General features: G+C 42.2%; 1 protein-coding gene across 1 annotated transcript in view; it reads left to right on the forward strand.

The window, feature by feature from the left end:
• LOC126190851 (probable cytochrome P450 6a14) overlaps nt 1-22,280 on the forward strand; it is a 113,018-nt gene that overhangs the window by 66,711 nt on the left and 24,027 nt on the right. The window contains exon 5 of the mRNA XM_049931439.1: nt 7,862-8,092. Within this exon, the coding sequence (XP_049787396.1) occupies nt 7,862-8,092 (231 nt within the window). The remainder of the gene's footprint in view (nt 1-7,861; nt 8,093-22,280) is intronic.

A 22,280-nucleotide genomic window follows, 5' to 3' on the forward strand; every position in this document is an offset into this window, starting at 1 on the left:
CAATTTTGGATCCACTCCTATTCCTTATATCAATGAATGACAATCTACTTAATATCGAAAAAAAACAGAATTGGTATTTTTTGCAGACTATACTAGTGTTATAATAAATCTCATAAGAGAGAAAGAAACAGAAGATATGGTTAAGGAATTTATTCAAAAAATTATTGGAGATTTTCTGAGAATAGACTCTCCCTAAATTTTGAAAAACCACACTATATTCAGTTCTGAACAACAAATAGAATCGTATGAATAACTGATGTAGCACATCAACAGGAGTGAGTAAATAGGGCAGAATGCTCAAAATTTTTGGGCGTACATATTGAGGAAAACCTGAACTGGAAGAAACATGTTACTAACCTTCTCAAAGAATTAAGTTCAGCTACTCTTGCCCTTCGGATAATTGCTAATCTCGAAAACAGACGAATTAACCGTATGACGTATTTATCATATTTCCACTCAATAGTATCTTATGGAATAATTTTCTGGGGTAATTCATTACTTAGAAAGAAAGTACTGACTGCAAAAAAGCGAGCAGTAAGAATAATTATGTGGGGTCCATCTATGGACATCACCGCGGGCACCTCTTAAAGAAGATAGGTATTTTAACTCCACTATCACAATACATATATTCTCTAATGAAATTCATCGTAAATAACCCATCACAATTTAAGAAGAACTTTGAGGTCCACACCAAACATCAGCACTTCAGTAATTACAGTTACACTAATTTCAAAATCCTCTACGGGACTCACATTTGTTTGTCTACTGTAGCTACATGAAAAACAAAGGCACAGGCGGTGGCAATGCAAGTAAAATAGCTGCATGAAACATTAGTAGCTTAAAGGTGCAGTTTATATTGCAAACGTGAATATAAGTCTGTGGGATGGATACGTTTCGACAAGGCGTGTTTGGTTTATTAACAAATTTATTGGTAGAATACTTCTTAAACATTAATGTTATATGGAAGTGTGACTGCCGTGAGGAACACATGCAGTTGAAAAGTCTTCCATTTCACTTCCTTTGACATCATAGGGACGTGTGTTAACCGCTTGCCTCTCGCAGTCATTTTCCGCTAATTTAAACAGTTGCTGGGTAAACACAGTGCGACCAATGCGCAAACAGGAAAGACACCCAACCTTGGCTGAGGTTTTATGAGGCTTCCCTCAGCCATAAGACAAATGTCAGGGTTGTGCATATTCCCCAAAACCAACCAACTAATAATAATTAAAAAAGATAGAACAGCATAACATAAGAATAAGCTAAGGCTCCAAAGTGGCATTAAGCCCTCTATGAGCCCGCCCCACCCTTCCGGTGGAGGAATTAAAAAAAAAAAAAAAATGCGGCACGGTCGAAGCGAGTGTTAAAGTTACATGACAAGTGGTTCAAAACGTTGCCATTAAGAGCGTTTGCTAGTTCACGGCCAAGTGTTTTTCCAGAAAGTCTTCGATACACGAACTTCGCACGACGATCCAAGTCCTCCAAATAAGGTAAGCTTCATTCGCTTTAAACTGGCAGTACAATTAACAGATGCACGCCCGCGTGACTCGAGACGGAACGAATACTTGTAAAGTAAAGTCACGGTCCGCGGCATAACGTTTGTCGATAAAAACGTCCCGCTCTTAGCGCAAGCATAACGAGTTACGTATTTACCTAACTAAACCTGGACACAGCAACCCAGATTAACCTGAAATGATGAATCAGACAAAACTAAACTATAACTTATAGGGTACCTCTTGGCACAGGGAGCATTTTTTGTGGGTAGAAATACCCACTACGCCGACTATTTTGTAACAAGTTTGCATGTTGGACCTGGAAAATCATGGCTATCTTAGCGGTAACGCTATGGCTCCTTCACAGCCAAACACTGCAGTGAGTTAACTCTCAAAAAAATTCGAAGAAGAAATACGGAGCACAATCACATCCCATCGGGACAAAGAGACCACAAATGCAGCTGATCAGCATTGCATGCACGTAATAAATCTAAGTAATGGAAGTACTTTACCCCCCTACATCCTAATTCTACAGCACAGATTACCCATGAAGTGCATATTATACCTAAATAACGAGTGTGATTCCTAACTACACGCATGAAACTCTTAATCTAACATGATTGTCACTTCCTAACACGCACGTAAATAGTAAAGCTATGCTAAACAATGAGCCACATAAGTTTGTAAGAAAACTATGTAAGATGAGACTCGCGTCCTGCTTGTCTGTTCATTTGTAGAACGGTTTGCATACTTGATGGGTCAATAATTCTACAATGTAACATCTGATTTATCTCTCTGGAGACGGCAGGTCGTTATGACTAGATGATGGAGTAGGACGACTGATGAAAAGTTTCATGAGGCATGACATTAAGCTTGCACCTGTAACAGTTGATTATTCCAGGCTTTTACTCAAAACTATCGCTGTATTCAGTAATGGCACGTTGCAGATTGGCCCGTTGATGGACAACAATGTGGTTCAAGTTCAGTGGCTGTCATTGCGTCTATGGAACTGCAGGGGCTTAAGGTGGTACATTGTGGGCCCACATTTGGTTCCGACGGACTGCGCGTGTACCCGCGGACAGAACCGGCCACGGCCTACGGGTGAAGCTAGCAAATTTATGTTTTGTAAAACGATACTTCCGACAGAGAGGTCGATTCTTCACAAGGACGTCGACGCCAATGACGCAATCGTTCATAAGACTATCGACAGTAAGGAACTCATAAAACACAACCTGTTCCTCCAGTTCCGCTTCAAGATGGGGATGAGCTGAACAGCTTTATTATGCATACTTTCGGCACCGAGGACTCTGCATGCATTAACGGGCAACGTTGGCACCTCTTTGCACTCAGAAATATGTCTGGATAGGGCCGTTGAGATTAGTTGCAGGTCCGTAATCAATGATGGCCTCAGAATCATTTCTCCAAATTATAAGCTGATAGTTGATCGCTTTTATTTGTGATTCACCCGAGGAGAAGTTTCATGGCTCACATGTCAATGCCATCATTGTAGCGCAACACGCGGACGTCAAAACCTGTGCCCCTCGCATCCCTGTCGATGAGATCATTGAGGTTAACCAGTCTAGTCGTAGTTAGTGTTCCTGTGGTTTGCGATCAGAGCGTTCTTTCAACATTTGGCTCTGATAGCAGTTCCTGTTATTATTATGCAGGCTTAGTGTCTTCGCCTGATTAAACGCCCCTCGCTTTTGTGTTCTTATGAGGTAGGTCTTAAGAATATGGTGTACATTAGTCGAATTACCATCGCAGGTGAATTCATCGCCCGAATCAACATGTACTTTACGAGTGTAACAAGCATGCGTTTCTTGACGGTGGTGGATGACCCTTGCTGCGATAGTATTAAGTTTATCATGAGGTTCAGGGTAGGCTAGATACCTATTGTAATTTTTTTGCGATACACCTTTCAGAAAATGTAGACTCATGTTCAGAAAAGAAAATAGAACACCTTGAACGACAAGAGATAGGACGTTTATGATCACAGGACATGTACATTAGTATGATCTGCAGAAATTATTGGTATTTGAACAATGTCAGCCCGCGGGTTCAAGATCAACATCGATGTTGCGTCGCTATAAATCGAAGGTAATGGATCAGAGTGACTTGAGCAGACGTGCTCGACGCCAAGTAGACGTATGCGCGAACCTTACCATCAAATCAGTGAGTTTGAAAGAGGGCGCATTATTGGCATGAGAGAATGTGATGCATCCATCCTGGAAATAGCTACTCGTGTGGGACAAAGTGTTTCGGCAGTGCATAGAGTGTGTGCAGAATGGTTCACGGAAGGCCGTAGAACACGTCGAGATGGGTCAGGTCGCACCACCTAGACCACCCCTGGAGAAGATCGACACCTCATCCGAATGGTATTGCAGATTGCAGGACAGATATGCGTTTTCCTCGTCCCTGGCGCAACAGTGGAGCAGTGTAACACACGTACACTATCAGAGACAATAGTCCGCTGCCATTTATTACGGCATGGGTGACGTGCGCGTCGTCCACTTTGCCACCTACCTTTGACGAATGAACAGAAACATGCTAGACGGCAGTTGTGTATGGAACGACGTCACTGGGGACAAGAATGGCATCAGATGGTGTTTTCAAACGAATCCAGGTCCTGTTTGTTTGAAAATGGTAGCCGCATCTTGGTTCACCACGGAAAGGGTTAGCGACATCACAGTGACTACAGTAGCACGGGACATACAGCGCCAGCTCAACGCCTTATGACGCGGCGTGCTATTGGGTACAACCAAAAATCACAGCTAGTGCGTGTGTAGGGTATTGTGACCAATGTGACCTACGTGAACAACATCCTGCGACCCATAGCCATAACTTTACGCAGAACACACGAGACGCCTTTTTTCAGCGAGACAATGCACCACAACGTCTTGATACACGAACACGTACCTTCTTGGTATCACAGGATGTCAGCCTTTTGCCCTTTCCCGCCAGATCACAATACTTGTTGCCAATCGAAAATGTGTGGGATATGGTGAAAGAACGGGCGCAGCACTGTGACTCAGAGCCAACTACCACAGATGAACTTTGAAACCAGGTGAATGCGGCATGTATAGCTATACCATTGGACACCATTCGCGCCTTATACGCATCGATGCCTTCACGCATGGAACAAATTATTAGGGTCCATGGCAGACCCTGTGTCTACTGGGCAACAGGACACATGCTGAACCGAGGTGACTGAAATGCTAATCATTTTTGCAGAACATTCTAATGTTCATGTCCTGTGAATATGAATGTCCTATCTCTAGTCGTTCAAGGTATTACGTTTTTTCTGAACATGAGTGCAATTTCTGAGCAGTTACTTCCAGTCTTTCTTGATCTTGTGGACGACTCATGCTCATAGCTCATAGACGCGTTGCAAGGAAATTGCCCCATAACCACAACAGAAATTGTTCTCTACAAAGTCTATCGGTCAAATACTGAGTTATCTTATGTTATAGATAGGATAGCAAAAGGAAAATGGGTGTGGCGTTCAAGGTTTAAAAAATAATGCTGTCTAGCTCGTGACGGAAATGGGATGCAATCATAGCAAAGAGAAAATCGTCAATCCAACGAACATACTGAGATAGTAACGAAGAGTCGATGGACATGGAAATTAAGCCATAGTTGACAAGGCAGTCTATACATTGAGCAAGCAGTAAAGGAAACGAAGGCGAAATTTGGAAAGAAATTAAAACTCAGAGAGAAGAAATAAAAACTTGAGGTTTTCCGATGACGTTGTAACTTTATCAGAGACAGTAAAGAACTTTGAATGCAAGTTGAACGGAATGGACAGCGTCTTGATAAGAGACTGGAATATAGTCGAATTAAATTAGGCAATGCTGAGGGAAATAGATGATTGAAATGACATTAAAAGTAGGAGCAGAGTTTTGCTATTTGGGCAGCAAAATAACTGATTATGATCGAAGTATAGAGGATAGAAAATGCGGACTGTCTATACAAGAAAGGATTTCTGAAAAAGAGGAACTTTTTTATGTTACGGATTGAAAACCCATGAAGTCAACATCACCCATGAAATGTTCTTTATTTGGATTGGTTACTAGTTTCGGCTAACAATCTAGCCATTTTCAGATCTAAGATGTAAAACAGATTTTCTCTTACGTTAGCAACGTTCAACAGCTTATAGAAAAGCATATAATATTGTCGCAGCGTTCAAGATATAAACACGAATTAATTTAAGAATACATACCATGAACCAGTCTTGATTATTGTTGGTGCCTTTACGGCTTCACACATCGTTATAACTTTTTTTAAAAAATGACAACATCCATACATGACATAATTAAAAATATGCTTTTCATCGGGGCCAGTGTAATTGTACAATGGTCATAAAATTGAAAATATACATTAATAGAGAGAGAAGGTAGTGAAAATAAAACAATATTTGCATAAGGTTCTATCCATTAAAATTACTAAATGTGAAAGACATCATTTTATGGAAGGCGTTTTGCCGTTACAACTTCGTACCCGCCACAATCAGTATTTACATCATTTCGTAACATAGATCATCATATATGTGTTTCTGTAACGTGGTACATGTGAATACTATGGCATTTGACGATCATTACAACGTTCAAGAAACCCAACATTAGGCATATACATAGTATATACATGTGTGGTCAGTACTGTGGCGAAATGAGGACTGACAGCCACTAGGTTTTGACAGGTTGCTTGAAGCGAAGATCGACAGATGGTGTTAGCAGCTGGCTATACAACTTACATAAAATCTACATGTTTTAATAATAATTTAAGGTACAGGATTTAAATGTAATGAAAATTAAGTAGTTGACATCAATACAGCTCGTCTTATAGTAAAACCAACAGGCCTTCTATAATAACTGGCATGATAGGAATCTGCTGACGCTATAAAAACCAAGCGATGCCGTTTTATGCAGTACTTTATCGGGTTAATACGTTTACGGGGTTGCTGGCCTTAGCTATTGTCTCAAAATATTTTTATTTTTAATACGTGTCTGCACAACGAACGAAATTATAAGGAACATCATCAACTCGCAATTCTATGGGCCACAATTGAGGTCGAACTAATGATAAGCAGTTTTTTTCATCATTGTGGAGATAACAGATAATACAGTTACTAGACTGATATAAAATTGTGCAATGGACACAATGAAATAACGGAATTTTTAAAAAACATTACAATATATGTCTTGATGACAGATCATGACTTAAGGAGCTTCACTCATATGCAACAATACGAATCATAACGGAGGTCGAAACAACGCTGGGCTATTTTTATGTCGAAGCGGCGGTACTAGGTGACAACAACGGATATCATTTATTAAATGAAAAAGGACAAACGTATGAAATGTAGGCAATATATAAATAATAAGATATTATAAAAGAAAAATAATAAAGACTGCATTTAGTTCTGTGGCTAGATGATCACCAAGATCATACGTAATAAGTGCAATACTTAGGTTCCTGGAATTTATCGTAGTCTTACACATTCAATGACCCATTGCTCGATATCCACTGACAGAAATATGTATATTTGTAACTAACTTTGTGCCATACTCTATCACATCGTTGGCATTCCCACTCTTAGAAAACTCTTACTTAGTCGGGCTTTATAAGATTTCTCGAATGCATCGGTGAGATTTAGTCATAGTAGCCGTCCATATGTAGGTGGTGCCGTTGCCTGAAGTCTAAGTTCAAATCGGTGGTTCAAGCATGTGTATAGAAAATACGTGTGAAAGGAGGAAAGGTAGAGATCAAAGAGTTAGGTTTCACTAGAGCGTCCAAATCAGCGCTTGTTCAGTATTACTACACCGAAACGAACTACCTTGAGCAATCACATATAAACGAAAGGAAAACGCATTTCCTATTCATTAATAATCTATTGAAGCGACAAAATAGTTTCAGTTTTTGTGCAGATCCTATGGGACTCGTCTGTTTTGCCTGTGATGATACTGTGTAAATTAAAGCCTTAGTTCCGGCGGTGCTGCAACAGTCCTGCAGGAACCATGGATTCTCCGTTTAATAAATACATGGCTGCTATGGAACGCAAAGTACATAAGTTGATTTATTGTGACAGTCATTACGGGCTAAATATCATGTGCGTTGTTCCTACTTCTTTTTAAGCTTGTATTTACAGGTTTTCAAGAAGTTAAGAAGTCCTGTTATATGAAGTACTGGGCTGAAAAAAGTGCACAAAATTACAGCATTCAAACTGCATCGATGAATAAGAAGCTAATGATAACGAGTTAATAACGCTAACAGTCTTTAATATTCAATACTAAGTGGTTTCGTCTAATGTACTTTCACTCTGTCAGTGAGTATCATTTCTCATGTTATGCCACTTTATCTGTTCGTATTTGCAGAGGACGTGAAACTGGGCCTGGGACAGCTTGCAGCGCAATGCGTCGTGTTTTTCGTGGCGGGCTTTGAGACATCGGCAACAACCATGGGATTTGCGTTGCACGAACTGGCCTGGAACCAGGACATCCAGAGGAAACTGCAGCAGGAGGTGGACGACACACTGAAGGAGTCTGGCGGACAGCTGACGTACGACGGCGTCATGAGCATGACGTATCTTGACAAAGTTATTTCAGGTAAGACGAAATGTTTCTAAACAGCCCACTTTCTGCCTCTCGAGATTCCACTTACATGTGAGGTGACTGTTTACAATTATGTACGGAGCCTTGTCAATGAATAATGTAAGTGAGCATGCGAAATTTTACCTTTGTGTTAGGTAAATCAAATTCGAAATTGGTTTTCCTGCCCAGATTGTGCTGTAGTGAAAGATCACAGATAAGACTGTCCCTAAGGCTTGTAAGCTCATAAGCTCACATTTATTACAATAAATGACATACCTGAAATGTTACCACTCTCATTATTACGCCAGATAGGCAATGCACGTACTAAGTTCGTCGTATTCATGATTTCCTCTTCAAAGTAACATACCGTACTTATTATTTAACACAAAATGACATAAAAATTTTAAGTTTTTCACGAGCAGCTAGTTGAGAATATGTATGAACTTAAAATGACACGACGAACCGTCTCGTTCTGCATATGGATTCAAACCCAGGTCATGCAGAGTAAGCAAAGATTTCGTGACTGACTATTCATATAAAGAATGATTCCTCGATTTTAGACAATATCAGTTAGCATATATCAACTTTAAATTACACAACGTAAACAAGTAAAATTCATGCCATGAATTTTATTTTATTTGTTCTTCGTTTTTTCGCCGTATTTAAGTATTTAATTTTTTCTCCTGTAAGGCTGATTTATAACTTCACTAACCAATCTTTGGGTTGTGAAGTTCTACAATTACTACCACTGAACGAAAAGTACTAGAAGTGGTTCAAGCTATAGTTTACTTAATCACTCTCCGTGTGGCTAAGTGCTAGCTTAGGGTTAGTTTACGTAGCCCGGAATTATCGTGGAGTCCTCTTGGTCCGCTTGAACTGTGGCCAGATTACACACGTTCTAGGGGGTCATGTGTGCTTTGAGAGCTATCGACGAAACTACCTATCGTTTCACTATCTTACTGGGGCCTAAAAGTTCGTCGACCTGTGATCATTGCTAAATCTGAGCTGAGCTATGTTCAGAGTAGTCTCAGTGATCAAAAATATCAGAGCTCAGGATCAAATTTTTCAGCTCGCAGGCCGATCACTTGACAGGAGGGAACTCAAATCAATACAGTCAATTGACAGTCAGGTAGTTTCTGTGTTATCTGTATTAACTATACATTCTCTGCAGGAAGTATTTATGAACACCCCACCCATACTGTGACCCCTAATGTGACACATCAAGATTGTGTGCATAAACAACTGGATAAGACACTGAGATCTACACTGATAGAATTCCTTGAGTAAGTAGTAGCGCCACTTTTGTGCCTGTTTTGCCGAAAGTATTTTCTTTTCCTATCTTAGCTATCCATTGGGTACTTAGATTTTTTAGTAGTATACCATCTCCAGCATATTCAGTTTCATCTTCCAGTTTTCCGACTGTGCAGTATTGACCCTTGTGTCCCACTGCTATGAAGTTGCAATCAAGTTTGAAAGGATCAAGGATCCATCACTTTTTTTACCGGTTTCCCCAAACTTATTTCAGCAAAATTTGTCGGTTGATACTTCCAAACACCACGTCGAATCGTAGTTCCTGCTCCTTCTCCAACGACCTCGACACCTGCAAGGCGTCCCAAACAACTACATCTACATCCACACTATAAAATAACCAAATATGAAGCAACCAGTCGCAAAATCATGTTTTATTTATTCACTTTTGCAAATCGATTTCAACTGATTTGCAAAAGTGAATAAATAAAACATGATTTTGCGACTGGTTGCTGCATATTTGGTTATTTTATGGTTTACGGTCGCTGCACGACTTGGGAACCACATGGAACCCACCATTCACATCCACACTATACTCCGCAAGCCACTTAATGGTGTGTGGCGGAGGGTACTTTCGGTACCATTATCTGATCCCTCCAATCCTGTTCCACTCGCGAATAGTGCGTGGGGATGATTGTCGGTAAGGCTCTGTATTCGCTCTAATTTCTCAAATTTTCTCCTCGTGGTCAATAGGCGAGATGTATGTGGGAGGAAGTAATATGTTGTCTGACTCCTCCTGAAAAGTACTGTCCCGAAATATCAATAGTAAATCTCTTCATGATGCGCAACGCCTCTCTTGTACCATCTGCCAGTAGAGTTTGTTTAGCATATCCGTAACGCTCTCTCGCCAGCTAAACGATCCCGTGACGAAACGCGCCGCTCTTCCTTGGATCTTCTCTATCTCCTCTCAGTCCTACCTGGTAGGGATCCCAGATAGATGAACGATACTCAAGAATCTGGCGAACAAGCGCCTTATAAGCCACTTCTTTCTACATTTCCTTGAGATTCTTCCGATGAATCTGAGTCTCGTGTCTGCTTTTCCCATTGTGTGTTTTATGTGGTCATTCCACTTAAGGTCGCTTTGGATAGTTAAGCCTACATTTTTTACGGCAGACGCTGTCTCCAGCTGTTTGTCATCATTAGTGTAGCTGTAAATAGTGGATTTCTTTTCCTATGTTTGCGCAATATGTTACATTTATTTACGTTCAGGGACAACTGCCAGAGCCTGCACCATTCATCAATTCTCTGCAGGTCGTTCTGTAAATTCTTACTATCTTCTGGCGTTGCTCCTTTCACATAAACAACTGCATCATCTGCTAACAGTCTTAAAGAGCATCCGACACTTTCTACTAGATCAATTATACATATTGTAAACAGCAACGGTTCTACCACACTTTTCTGTGGCACTCCGGATATTAAGAGCGACGTGTTGAGTTCTGTCTGCAAGAAAGTCTTCAATCCAATCGCAGGTCTGCTCCGATACTCCGTAAACTTGTATTTTTTCATTAAACGGCAATGCGGGATGGTGTCAAATGCCTTACTGAAATCAAGGAAAACTGCATGAATCTGAGTGCTGTTGTCCCCAGCGCTGTGGACCTCATGGGGGAACAGAGCGAGCTGAGTTTCTCAGGATCTCTGCTTGCAGAATCCACGTTGATTCTTGTAGCGGAGATGTTCATTTTTCAATAACTTCATAATTCTTGATCATAAAACATGTTCCATAATTCTACAACAGACTGACGTCAACGATGCAGGTCTATAATTGTGTGAATCTGTCTTACGACCTTTCTTAAAAACGGGAATGACCTGCGCTTTTTTCCAGTCGTTAGGTACCTTTCCTTCCTTAAGCCATCTACGATAAATTACTGCTAGAAGGGGAGAAAGGTCTTTCGCATAATTTTTATAGAATCTTATAGGATGGTCCTGAAGCCTTTCCACTACTAAGCGATTGTAGCAGCTTTTCAATTCCGCGATCGGGTATCTCAGTATCTGACATTTCGACGTTCGCACGATGATTCAAAGGAGGGACAGTGCTACGATCTTCCGCGGTGAAACAACTTCGGAAGACCGAACTCAGTATTTCGACCTTCTCTCTGTTATCTTCCGTTTCGGTGCCGGTGTGGTCGCTGAGAGAATGAATAGATGATTGTGACCCACTTACTGATTTTACATACGACCAAACTCTCTTATTGTTTTTACTCATGTCCGTTGACAACGTTTTACTTTCAAGATCATCGAACGCTTCTCCCATTGTTCTCCTTACGCTCATTTTCGCTTCGTTCAGCTTTTGTTTGTCAGCTAGATTTTTACATCTCTTGAATCTGCGATGAAGTGCTCCTTGTTTACGTAGCGCTTTTGTAACACAGCTATTAAACCCTGGTGGATCATTCCCAATCCTTAAAACCTTACTCGGAACATACTTGTCCAGGGAATATTGAACGATGTCTTTGAATTTTTTCCATTTGTTCTCCATATCTTCGTCGTCATCACCGAATACTTTATACTGAGTGCTGAGATATTCTGAAATTTGTAACCTGCCACACTTGCTGAGCAAGTATATCTTTCTAATTTTCTTAACATTCCTTGGTGAACCCGTCGTCATAGATGCTGTCACAGCCTTATTAATACTGATACCTTCCTCTACGTTAACTGCTTCGATAAGTTCAGGTCTGTTTGTTGCCGGCAGGTCTAAGACGTTACCCTCACGAGTTGGTTCTCTATCTTTTCAATGTAATTTTCGGACAAGACGTCCAGAACAATGCCACGCGATTCCCATCTCTGGCACTAGTTTTGATTCCATAACATTCCCAATCTATACCTGTCAAGTTGAAGTCACCCCCAATTACAACGGCATGATCAGGAAAATTACTAATGATATTCTGCAGGTTCTGTCTGAAGCGCTCTACAGCTACAGATCCAGGTGGTCTAAAAATGCATCCGATTATCATTTTTGACCGTTTTTTGATACTCAATTTCACCAAGATTAAGTCACATTCGGAATCTGTGATAACCTCGCTAAGTTGTATCGAATTTTTTACTGCAATAAACACGACGCCATCATTGGCGACTAACCTGTCCTTACGATAAACATTTCAATCTGAACTTAGGATTTCGCTGTCACTGACGTTTGACTTCAGCCAGTTTTCTGTGCATTATAACCTTCAGTAAGCGATACTAATTCAGGGAACTTTCCGTGGATGCCCCTGCAGTTTACTAAAATCATATTACTCTTTTCTATCTCTAATCTGTGACGATCAAGATTCTCTGAGGTCGCTGTGGCTGATTTAACAGGCAAATCGTCTTTGTTGCCAAAGGATGGGTCCTTTAACCTAAAAAGGCCCCATGTGCACGCCCAACGACTCCGCTACTCTAATGGCCGCTTCCTGCGTGTAGTTGACGCCTGACCTATTAAGGGGAACCCTACAATTCTGCACCCGATAGCGGAGGTCGAGAAATTCGCATCTGATACCGTCGCAGAGCCGTCTGAGCCTCTGGTTTAGACCTTCCACTCTGGTCCAAACCACAGGACCACGATCAATCCTCGGTACGATGTTACAAATAGACAGCTTAGCCTGCACCCCGCGTGCGTTTCTAGTTGTCTTCACCAAATCAGCCAGCCGCCGAAAGCAAACGAGGATGGCCTCAGAACCCAAACGGCAGGCGTCATTCGTGCCGGCATGTGCCACTACATGCGGCCGGTTGCACCCAGTGCACTCGATAGCCTTCTCCACATCAGGGATGAGACCTCACGGCAAACATAGCGGATGCACACTGAAAATCTTTTTCGCCTTACCTGCTATCTCCCTGAGGGGCTCCATCACCCGCCTAACATTGGAGCTCCCAATGACTAGCATACCCACCCTCTGTATTTGTCCGGACTGGGCAGGAAAGTCGACCTCTGGCCTAACAGGAGAGGCATCTCGTGCTGGCTCAGAGTTCTCATCAACACCGCGTAGCACCTCGTACCTCTTGCTAAGACGTAGGGGGCCAGCCGCACGGCCTGCTCCCTCTTTCGCCTTCCGCCCAGTGACACGCGAACCCACCACTGTCTGCCATCCACTCTGAAGTGAGGACGGACCTGTCAGATGTTGGGTATGGGAAGCCGCAGCGAAGTTCCGGTCACCAGGGGACTCCAGTGGCACCAAAGGAGTCGCAGGTCTCGTCACTGACGCCCCGACGTCACCGCAACTTCGAGCATTAGCTAGAAGCTTGTCGACGGCAGTCAACGCAGCTTCCAGTTGTTTATGGACAGCAGCCAACTCTCCTTGTGTCCGCTCAAAACAAGCTGTGTATAAAATAGATATAAGGTTTCAAATGGCGCTACTGAGTTTGAAAATATACCAAAAGAGAATAAAGTAACACCAAAAGTTGGTGTGTAGATTTCTCATTGTACTCTGAGACCGCAAGCTATTAAACAGAAATAAATTTCTGTACAGGGAAAATTTCCACTAGGAAGGTGCCATACACAAAGATATCCACAAGACTTATGTAACAACGTTTTTTATTCCTTTTCTCTGTATAAAATTGCGTCCCAGATAGCAGAGATTCGTCAGTTCTTCTTAAATATAGTTCTTAATTTTAAGATTTGGGTGACTGTTATTTTAAATCCTCTTACTATTTGCACTGAAAGACCTGAGTCGAAACAAGGCCCCCGGAGTAGACAACATTCCATTAGAACTACTGACAGCCTTGGGAGAGCCAGTCCTGACAAACCTCTACCATCTGTTGAGCAAGATGTATGAGACAGGCGAAATACCCTCAGACTTCAAGAATATATAATATATATATTCTATATACACTCCAGGAAACTGCAATAAGAACACCGTGAATTCATTGTCCCAGGAAGGGGAAACTTTATTGACACATGCCTGGGATCAGATACATCACATGATCACACTGACAGAACCAAAGGCACATAGACACAGGCAACAGAGCATGCACAATGTCGGCACTAGTACAGTGTACATCCACCTTTCGCAGCAATGCAGGCTGCTATTCTCCCATGGAGACGATCGTAGAGATGCTGGATGTAGTCCTGTGGAACGGCTTGCCACGCCATTTCCACCTGGCGCCTCAGTTAGACCAGCGTTCGTGCTGGACGTGCAGACCGCGTGAGACGACGCTTCATCCAGTCCCAAACATGCTCAATGGGGGACAGATCCCGAGATCTTGCTGGCCAGGGTAGTTGACTTACACCTTCTAGAGCACGTTGGGTGGCACGGGATACATGCGGACGTGCATTGTCCTGTTGGAACAGCAAGTTCCCTTGCCGGTCTAGGAATGGTAGAACGATGGGTTCGATGACGGTTTGGATGTACCGTGCACTATTCAGTGTCCCCTCGACGATCACCAGTGGTGTACGGCCAGTGTAGGAGATCGCTCCCCACACCATGATGCCGGGTGTTGGCCCTGTGTGCCTCGGTCGTATTCAGTCCTGATTGTGGCGCTCACCTGCACGGCGCCAAACACGCATACGACCATCATTGGCACCAAGGCAGAAGCGACTCTCATCGCTGAAGACGACACGTCTCCATTCGTCCCTCCATTCACGCCTGTCGCGACACCACTGGAAGCGGGCTGCACGATGTTGGGGCGTGAGCGGAAGACGGCCTAACGGTGTGCGGGACCGTAGCCCAGCTTCATGGAGACGGTTGCGAATGGTCCTCGCCGATACCCCAGGAGCAACAGTGTCCGTAATTTGCTGGAAAGTGGCGGTGCGGTCCCCTACGGCACTGCGTAGGATCCTACGGTCTTGGCGTGCATCCGTGCGTCGCTGCGGTCCGGTCCCAGGTCGACGGGCACGTGCACCTTCCGCCGACCACTGGCGACAACATCGATGTACTGTGGAGACCTCACGCCCCACGTGTTGAGCAATTCGGCGGTACGTCCACCCGGCCTCCCGCATGCCCACTATACGCCCTCGCTCAAAGTCCGTCAACTGCACATACGGTTCACGTCCACGCTGTCGCGGCATGCTACCAGTGTTAAAGACTGCGATGGAGCTCCGTATGCCGCGGCAAACTGGCTGACACTGACGGCGACGGTACATAAATGCTGCGCAGCTAGCGCCATTCGACGGCCAACACCGCGGTTCGTGGTGTGTCCGCTGTGCCGTGCGTGTGATCATTGCTTGTACAGCCCTCTCGCAGTGTCCGGAGCAAGTATGGTGGGTCTGACACACCGGTGTCAATGTGTTCTTTTTTCCATTTCCAGGAGTGTATATATATAAGAATATATAAGAATATGTAATAATTCCAATCCCAAAGAAAGCAGGTGTTGACAGATGTGAAAATTACCGCACTATCAATTTAATAAGTCACAGCTGCAAAATACTAACGCGAATTATTTACAGACGAAGGGAAAAACTGATAGAAGCCGCCCTCAGGGAAGATCAGTTTGGATTCCGTAGAAATGTTGGAACACGTGAGGCAATACTGACCCTACGACTTATCTTAGAACAAAGATTAAGGAAAGGCAAACCTACGTTTCTAGCATTTGTAGACTTAGAGAAAGCTTTTGACAATGTTGATTGGAATACTCTTTCAAATTCTGAAGATGGCAGGGGTAAAATACAGGGAGCGAAAGGCTATTTATAATTTGTACAAAAAGCAGATGACAGTTACAAGAGTCGAGGGGTATGAAAGGGAGGCAGTGGTTGGGAAGGGAGTGAGACAGGGTTGTAGCCTATCCCCGATGTTATTCAGTCTGTTTATTGAGCAAGCAATAAAGGAAACAAAAGAAAAGTTCGGAGTAGGTATTAAAATCCACGGAGAAGAAAAAAAAAACTTTGAGGTTCGCCGATGACATTGTAATTCTGTCAGAGACAGCAAAGGACTTCGAAGAGCAGGTGAACGGAATGGACAGAGTCTTGAAAGGAGGGTATAAGATGAACATCAACAAAAGCAAAATTAGGATAATGGAATGTAGTCGAATTAAGTCGGGTGATGCTGAGGGAATTAGATTAGGAAATGAGACGCTTAAAGTAGTAATGGAGTTTCGCTATTTGAGGAGCAAAATAACTGATGATGGTCGAAGTAGAGAGGATATAAAATGTAGAATGGCAAGGGCAAGGAGAGTGTTTCTGAAGAAGAAAAATTTGTTAACATCGGGTATAGATTTAAATGTCAGGAAGTCGTTTCTGAAAGTATTTGTATGGAGTGTAACCATGTATGGAAGTGAAACGTGGACGAGGAGGTATTGAATAGAATTGGGGAAAAGAGGAGCTTGTGGCACAACTTGACTAGAAGAAGGGATCGGTTGGTAGGACATGTTCTGAGCCATCGAGGGATCACCAATTTAGTATTGGAGGGCAGCGTGGAGGGTAAAAATCGTAGAGGGAGACCAAGAGATGAATACACTAAGCAGATTCAGAAGGCTGTAGGCTTCAGTAGGTACTGGAGATGAAGAAGCTTGCACAGGATAGAGTAGCATTGGGAGCTGCATCAAACCAGTCTCAGGACTGAAGACCACAACAACAACAACAACAACAACTATTTGCACGGCGGTGTTAAGTGAATGAATGTTTCGGAATGAACGTCGGGAGATAAGTCTATGCTCGAAGAGAGTTGTGATTTCCAAACAAATTATAAAAATATTCCACATCTCCTCCTAAATAACTGGACCGATTGCAGTCAAACTTGGTACACATATCCCTTACTGCCAGCTACAAATTTGTATTGGTAAGAACCACATGCCTGTCATAGTTCAGGAGATCTGGCGTCATAAACAATGAGATACGTAAAAAAATGCCGTATCATGCTTGAAGTTTTAATACATTTAGTCTTTACCATTAAAGACACTCTTAGAGTCGAGTGAACTTAAGGGAATACCTAACACCTGGCAGCGTTTTAACAGCGTTCAGCTGCGAAGCACAAACGGCTGCAGGCGAAAACAATAGCCGTCTCTACAGCTATGAAGAGCCGTCACCGTAGAGACGTCTACAAAACCGCGTTGTAGACACGCGAAACAGCTGCGTCTAGTGTACAGAGACTGTCCAGGACACTGTACTCATACATCCGTATATTACGCACATTCATTTGTACGACTGTGTCAATTTCAAAGATCTTTTCGCGAATAAATGGAAACGAAAAATTTTTTGCTATTACACTACAAACACAGTTCATTTTTTGTTTTCTTATCTAATATAAAATTGGCGAAATGAATGTCTGGAAAATGCCGTGTTCGTCAGCTAGTATGAAAAATAAAAATAACGTAGTGATCGTTTATAACTGATTATATTAAGGTGCCAAAGGAACTGATTAAATAATAAAAATAGTAGCATCAGTACACAGGCCAGAATCTAGGAAAGCGTTCGGAGTAACTGATCAGATTTGAAGGATTTAGCAGAAAACTGAAATGCATTATGAACTGAGGAAAGACTATCACCTTCGCCAAATTGATTATTCAAATGTAGTAGCAGCAAGCAGAACCGAGTCAACGGTCTGAGAGCGAGCGGCCTTCGTTAAACGGAAGTTACAAAAAAACCACTGTCTTTAGGGACTACTCGAAGACACAGGTTTCTCTACGTAATCGTAGTACTTGAAATACAGTCCTCCCGCAAAGCAGCCTCATGACAGGGCAACTTGAGGAAGAAGGTTGCCACTATACGTCATCAGTAAAAGGTAGGTCAAATCAATTACCTAAAAGTAAGAAATAAAATAGATTAGAAAAACATTTGATGCACCTTTGAACGATGTTCGAAATCTTGTGTCGAAAGTGAGACTGCATGGTTTACATAATCCACCAGACAAATATCTTCTAGTTCTCTTTAAAATTATATGATTGTAAATTAAACATTGAGTTTTAAATTCTCAATCTCCACTTCATTCGCTGTGCATGATTTCGAGCTTCATTCAAAGTCACGTCTTACTTTTGTACAAAGCATTACACTAAACATCTGGTCGACTTTTTCATAATTTTTTTTTGAAATTTTGGTTATAGACAGCTAAATATCCCATCAACATAACTTTTTATGTACAAAATAGTTAAGTCTTGAAGAGATGAACTTTTTGACACTTCATTTACACAGCAGCTTTTTATGAAATATTTCAGTTTTATCTCAGTTAAGGTTTCCTTAATCACTTTGATTACTTGCAAGATTTTATTTTCTTGTGTGCGTGTGCGTGTGCGTGTGCGTGTGCGTGTGCAAGCGAAGGCCGGCCGGTGTGATCGTGCGGTTCTAGGCGCTACAGTCTGGAACCGCGTGACCGCTACGGTCGCAGGTTCGAATCCTACCTCGGGCATGGATGTGTGTGATGTCCTTAGGTTCGTTAGGTTTAAGTAGTTCTAAATTCTAGGGGACTGATGACCACAGATGTTAAGTCCCATAGTGCTCAGAGCCATTTGAACCATTTTTTTTGTAAGCGAAACTAGTCTCACGCTGGTCAGCCTAATACTCCATTTGTCCACATTCCACTCTTCATTCGGCTATGAGAGCTCGGAATTTTTTTTTCCCGTAGATCAGTAATACGTTTAATTATCTTGGTTACTTTCAACCATTTAAAACTTTTTTTGCGAAACTACACCTCACTCTGGCCACTTTGGTAGTTCATTTGTCCATTTTTCAGACTTTGGAACAACATGTAATGAGAAAAACTGAAATGTGAACGCTTATCTGAATTGTGCTCCATAAACATTAACTGGGATTATAGGACGTAATCGTAAAGCTGACGTAAGAGACGGGCCACCAGCTCTGTATGATAAAATAAATCGTTCTTTGCCTACGTATACGAACAATGCGAAGTCAAACATAAATCGCTTGTCACTGAAACTAGCTTTTCTTGGACAAGAATCCTGTGTTCGAACTCTTACACTTTCTTTTTTTCGAGAACGTTGAAACTGCGATGTGTCACTGTATTGATTGTGATCACGAAACTGTGACAATAAGTTGGTTCAGGTGGGTAAATATGCTCAAGTCCGTTAGAAAACATAGCGGGGAACATTATGCAGTAAACGCTACAAGCAAACGAAGAAGTGTGTATCTGTTAACCAATGTTACAAGTATACGTTTTTGCTATTAAAGATATCCTCATCTGTTGCTGACTTGTACTACTTGCGCAAAAACTTTCATACTGTTAATGTTAGTGTATAGATCGTGTAATTCAGATAATAGTGGTGGAAGAATTCATCTACAAGAATATTAATTATTACTTAAGTTTTACTGCCGACCTTCCAGAAGTTGATGGTCGACAGTCTCGTAACTTCGCGTTACTCCGTCTAGCTATTTTAGTCATTCTCTTGAGCAATTAACCAGTCTTCTTTCAAGTTACAGCCGTCCTTGAATTCCTCGTAGCAAAACTATTTTCTTGAGTGGCAGTAAAAACATACTCCATTCACTATGTAAGAACAACTGAATTAGTGCTTTTGCTTGAACAATAATTACTCATCACATTTATAGCTACTTTTACTGTGACATTATAGCTGTTTGTTTCTTCGATGCTTGAAACACCCATAAAATATATTACTGCACCCGGAAATGGCTGTATACCATGTTACTAAGTCAAATAGTTTCAATGAATCGTCCTTTAAATTGAACCTTGACTGCCTTTAGCTCATATTACGAATTATACGTTTCGGACCATCAGGTATAAATATTTGCATGTAGTCTACCATTTGCGAAGGTAAGAGCTAAGAATTTTCTTAAGTGATTATCAAAGTAATAAAGCAACGTATAATTACTTCGCCAACGTTTTAATGAGATGCTAAAGCGCATTCTGGAATTCCTCTTGCTCGATGACAACAGCGCAAGAAACACAGAAAGCAATACATTTTTTATAGTATTTTATTACTCCAAGATGAGTTTTGCGAGGATTTCACAACTCGATAAGATTTGTTCCCTTTCATCATAAGTCTCACGCGCGTTTGTATGTATGTGCATGCAGATACTTGTTTTGCGTTGTTTACACTGTGATTGCTATTGAGCAAGTCACTGAACATCGCAGATAAATATTTACTATATAGACAGGGTAAACTCATGAGCCAGCTGATGAGTTTACAAAGACTGTAGAAACTATCCATAATCGTAAGAAAATTACAATGACTGGTGACCTAAATCCTCGTATAGGTTCCAAAACAAACGATTTCATTGGTCGATTCGGTGAACACGTAATTACTGACAATGGGGTTATGTTAACTGCGTTATGCCAGAGACACAGATTCAGAATAGGAAACGGATGATTTAAACATAAAAGTATCCTTAAAGATAAATGGACGCAACCAATATGTGGATTAAAATCAGTAATTGATATTATCATAAAACAAAATACTTGACAAAAAGTAAATGATGTAAGAGTTAAGATAGGTGCAGAATACGGATCGTATCACTATCTACTTATCTCAAAGATTATTCTCCCCTTTAGGAAAGTGCGGCATTAAAAAGAAGTACAGAATAGTAGTTAAGTCAAACACAATATACTTTGGGCCGCCTACGAGATGATGTATCAGGTTCCTTTATCAAATCAGACTCGCAAGTAAGTTGTGCAATAAACAGGACGACTCTGCATGTAGTATGTATGGGCAAAGTAAAGAAGCAATTCACTAGGCCGCTAAAGAGGCCTTAGGAGAAAAACAGCAACAATGTACGAGACAAAGTTGAACCCTGGTGGGACGATACGATCCAGTAAATCGTGGAGGAAATAACGCGAGCATATCGAAATGCCTGAGCACGAAATTGGATGAGGCTCTTAGAACATGTACTGTGCAGGGATAATATACGATTGATGTTATTTTACTAAAGTGTTCTGAAATCAGAGACAGTCACTACGTGTTCTTCGGGCAAAGTTACCAAAATCACCTTGCTTATGAAGCGAGTACGTAGTTGCTGATGGTGTGCTCTGTAGATACGACACGATATTACGCCTTTCCAGTACAATTTTCTAATCAAATAACACGCTAACAATCATAACACGCCAACGCACCTGACCATCGAAAGATTCTTAGATAACTCTAAAAGATTCTCAGATAACGTATTAAGTTTTTTTGTGGTTTTAGGGCGCACAACTTCAACGGTCATTAGCGCCCAGACTACGTTAGGAATGCACCGCGAGTCACAAGTTTAAAACAGCAACGAAACGGAAAACACGATAAAAGACAGACTGAGGCATAGGATTAAAAAAAGAAAACAGCATAATCAAATGTCCTTAGAGAGGGTTGTCAAATTGATAAAATGAAGAACGCGAGCAGCTGCTCGTGGGTCATCCGCTAAAATGGCTTCTAGAGTACATGGCAGGCCAAGATCAAGACGCAGTGTGTTAAAATCCGGACAGGACGTTAAAATGTGGCGGACCGTCAGCAATTGCCCACATGGACAGAACGGCGCCGGCGCAGCCGTCAGCAGATGGCGATGGCTGAACCGGCAGTGTCCAATTCGTAACCGGGCCAAAACTACCTCCTCCCGCCGAGAAGGGCGTGAGGAGGACGTCCAAGCCACGGGAAGAGGTTTCAAGGCCCGAAGCTTGTTGTCCGTAAGTGCAGCCCAATCGGCATGCCACAGCAATAAAATGCGCCGACAAATGACCCTGCTACAATCTGACAAAGGGACACAACAAGAAGCTGTCCGAGGCTGGAGGACCGCAGTCTTGGCCGCGGCATCTGCAGCTTCGTTCCCAGGGATACCGACATGGCCAGGAACCCACATAAAGCTAACCGGAGAACCGACGTCCACCAGCTGCTGAAGAGAGCGTTGGATCCGGTGCACGAAAGGGTGAACCGAGTACGGATCACTGAGGCTCTGGATAGCGCTCAGGGAATCGGAGCAGATGACATATGCAGAATGTCGGTGGCGGCAGATGTAAAGAACAGCCTGGTAGAGGGCAAAGAACTCAGCTGTGAAGACCGAACAATGGCCATGGAGCCGGTATTTGAAACTTTGTGCCCCGACAATAAAAGAACACCCGAC

Source organism: Schistocerca cancellata, chromosome 6 (assembly GCF_023864275.1).
Source record: "Schistocerca cancellata isolate TAMUIC-IGC-003103 chromosome 6, iqSchCanc2.1, whole genome shotgun sequence".
NCBI lineage: Eukaryota > Metazoa > Arthropoda > Insecta > Orthoptera > Acrididae > Schistocerca > Schistocerca cancellata.